This window comes from Anneissia japonica, unplaced genomic scaffold (assembly GCF_011630105.1).
Source record: "Anneissia japonica isolate Jap-2015-1 unplaced genomic scaffold, ASM1163010v1 scaffold3845_len455572_cov173, whole genome shotgun sequence".
Taxonomy (NCBI): Eukaryota; Metazoa; Echinodermata; class Crinoidea; order Comatulida; family Comatulidae; genus Anneissia; species Anneissia japonica.
The window spans coordinates 65,417-68,000 of NW_022728625.1; the positions used below are offsets into that span (position 1 = coordinate 65,417).

General features: G+C 33.6%; 1 protein-coding gene across 1 annotated transcript; it reads left to right on the plus strand.

Annotated features, from left to right (window-relative positions):
* Positions 1-6: 6 nt before the first annotated feature.
* On the plus strand, positions 7-2,333 carry LOC117114431. The gene is made up of 4 exons (XM_033258096.1): positions 7-1,176; positions 1,275-1,358; positions 1,621-2,005; positions 2,092-2,333. The coding sequence occupies exons 1-3, from the start codon at positions 1,075-1,077 to the stop codon at positions 1,735-1,737; spliced, it is 303 nt and encodes a 100-aa protein (XP_033113987.1). The 5' UTR covers positions 7-1,074; the 3' UTR covers positions 1,738-2,005; positions 2,092-2,333.
* Positions 2,334-2,584: the final 251 nt, after the last annotated feature.

The window sequence follows — 2,584 nt, forward strand, 5'->3', positions numbered from 1 at the left end:
GAGAGTACGGAACTTTTAACAAATGATTGGTACGAAGCCTGCGCACAGGAACATGAAAATAAAAATTCGACACAAGGTTACAATCAAACTTACAGTTTAAACATTTAAATAGAAAAATAAGATCGTTTCGTTTTCGTCTAGTCGATTTAAAAATTAAGCGAACCGGCAAGCTGGGCCAATGAACTTCATGAATTTGTTATGAATCCAGTCTATTCTAATGGAATGAGTATGAGATATTGAGGTGTAGATAACTGAACAGAAATCAAGGGATGGAGTAATTATTGATGTATATAGAGTAAATTTTGCTGATGGTGTAAGAAGTTTGCAATTTCACCACATTAGTCCAAGCAGCCGGTTCGCTTTTTTAACAATGGTGTCCACATGGGTGGAAAAGGTTAAGTTTCCATCAATGTGGACACCAAGATCACGATGTAGGTCACCAAGATCACGATGACATAATTAATGTTGAAATATTGAATCCCAACACGATGGCATGCATTTCAATACTTGGAGTATGTGTTATACTTTCTTAAAAGAATCTACTTGACCATTAAAATAATGAGGGTATTGAATTTGAAAACAAAAGGGTGATTATTTAGTCAGGTTAGGGGATTATCGGTGACTGTTTGGTGACTAGTTTGAAAGTCAGACTCCGGAGTAGGTGTAAAAAACGCCCCTTTTCCCCCAGTTTTTAAATATTAAAAAATGTGTATCTCATTCACCGTTCCCCATTTTTTTGTCAGAAAACTTTTTTCTGTCTTAAAAAAAATCAGTGCTACAACATATCAAAATTTTTTTTTCCTCCGGAGCCTGACTTGAATTGCCCGGGTGAATGTAATGTGGTGACGTATTGTTGAATGGACGATTTCTATTGGCTCATGTAAAGAGCGATTTCTATTGGTTCAGATGTATCAGTGACCGCTGGTGTCTCTATGGTTTGAACTACCCGCTTCTAACGTCATGTAATGCCTTTCCTGTAGTGTATATATTTAGAAGAAATTTAGACTAAGAACATAAAATTAGTTTCAACTACATAAAATTTAGTGTTTACTTTACGAACACCTATCCTCGAAGATGATAAACAGAAATTTTTCTGATGAACAAGACCTTTCTAACTGGGATCTCGATGTTAACGGGGTTTTTCTGTTACAGATGGCGAATGATGTGAATGAACTGGTAAGTTATCAAATAGTTCTCATTTCCTTTTTAATTTTGTTTTTGTTTCGTGTTAGAATTATTCTGAATACTGAATAGAATGTTTTTATTTTTTTCAGTTTAATTTTACAGCCGATTTGATAAGATTAAATGAAGAAGCTGTAGAAGAACAGTTAGATATCAAATTTTATAAAGTTGAATTGGTAAGTAACACATTGTTGTAATTTTTTTTTTTTTTTTTGCCTTTAAAGTCGGACTCCGGAGGAAAAAAATGGTTTGATATGTTGTAGAACTGATTTTTCTAAAACAGAAAAAAGTTGTTTGACGAAAAACTGGGGAACGGTGAATGAGGGCATAACTGCCCATTTTTACACCTTATTCCCCCAGTTTTTTAATATTCGGAGTTTGACTTTAAAACTTCAAATCAAATGCTTTTTTGTATAATTTTTTTTAATGTTATTTCAGTTTGACTTTTTGAACGATCTTCATGAAGAAGAGGAAGACAATGATACTGATACTGTAATAACATACACATTGCATGTGAACAGGCTGTATTTGAAATTCAGAGACATGGACGTTTAGGTTTAGGAAAGCATAGTAAATTAATAAATAAAGAACATAATTCCAACGCGAGACGACAGCACGGCCAAGGTAAACATAAGAAAATGATGTTTTAAGATGATGAAGAGGAAGACGTAAAAATCGAAGATGATAATAACAGCGCGAGGCGGCAGCATGGCCTAGGTGAGCATGAGTGATGTATGAAGGTGAACAGGAAGACGAAGAAAACTACCATGACGATGAAAACGTTACAGTTCAATACGGATCTGGGAAACGTGCTAACAAATTGGTAAGTTAAGTTTCTGATTTGCCTAATTTGTCATGATTTTAAAAATTTATTGATATTGTATTTAATTTTTTTCCCTTGATTTTCAGCCTGATTGCAGTACTCTGAGAATGCGAGATACTGAATCAGGGGATAGCAACGAGGACAATGAAAAGGATTTCAATGACATGGACATAAGAGAGCTATGTGTTATTTGGAAATTGAATGATAAATTCAATAAAGAATTTAACATGATAGTGAGTGACCACTTGATTACATTAATAAGTTTAGATGATGTGAGAGTTATTGAAATTTTGCCTTTGCTTAATAAAATTCTTGAATATGTTTTAAATATTATTTTGACCCGTTTAATCTACTCAATTTAAATTTAACTTCCAACTTTCGGAACTGTGTGCCTGATATATAATTTTCAAAGGTATGATTGTTACTTCATCATGTACAGTGTTATTCCGGAAGTTGTTTCTAGGGGCGGAAAATTAATTTTGATCAAAGTTAAGGATACATCAATTTGATTTATTGATTCGCTTTCTTTCCTACCTATGCCCCTACCAAAATTACCTAAAACGTTCGGTATCAAAGAAT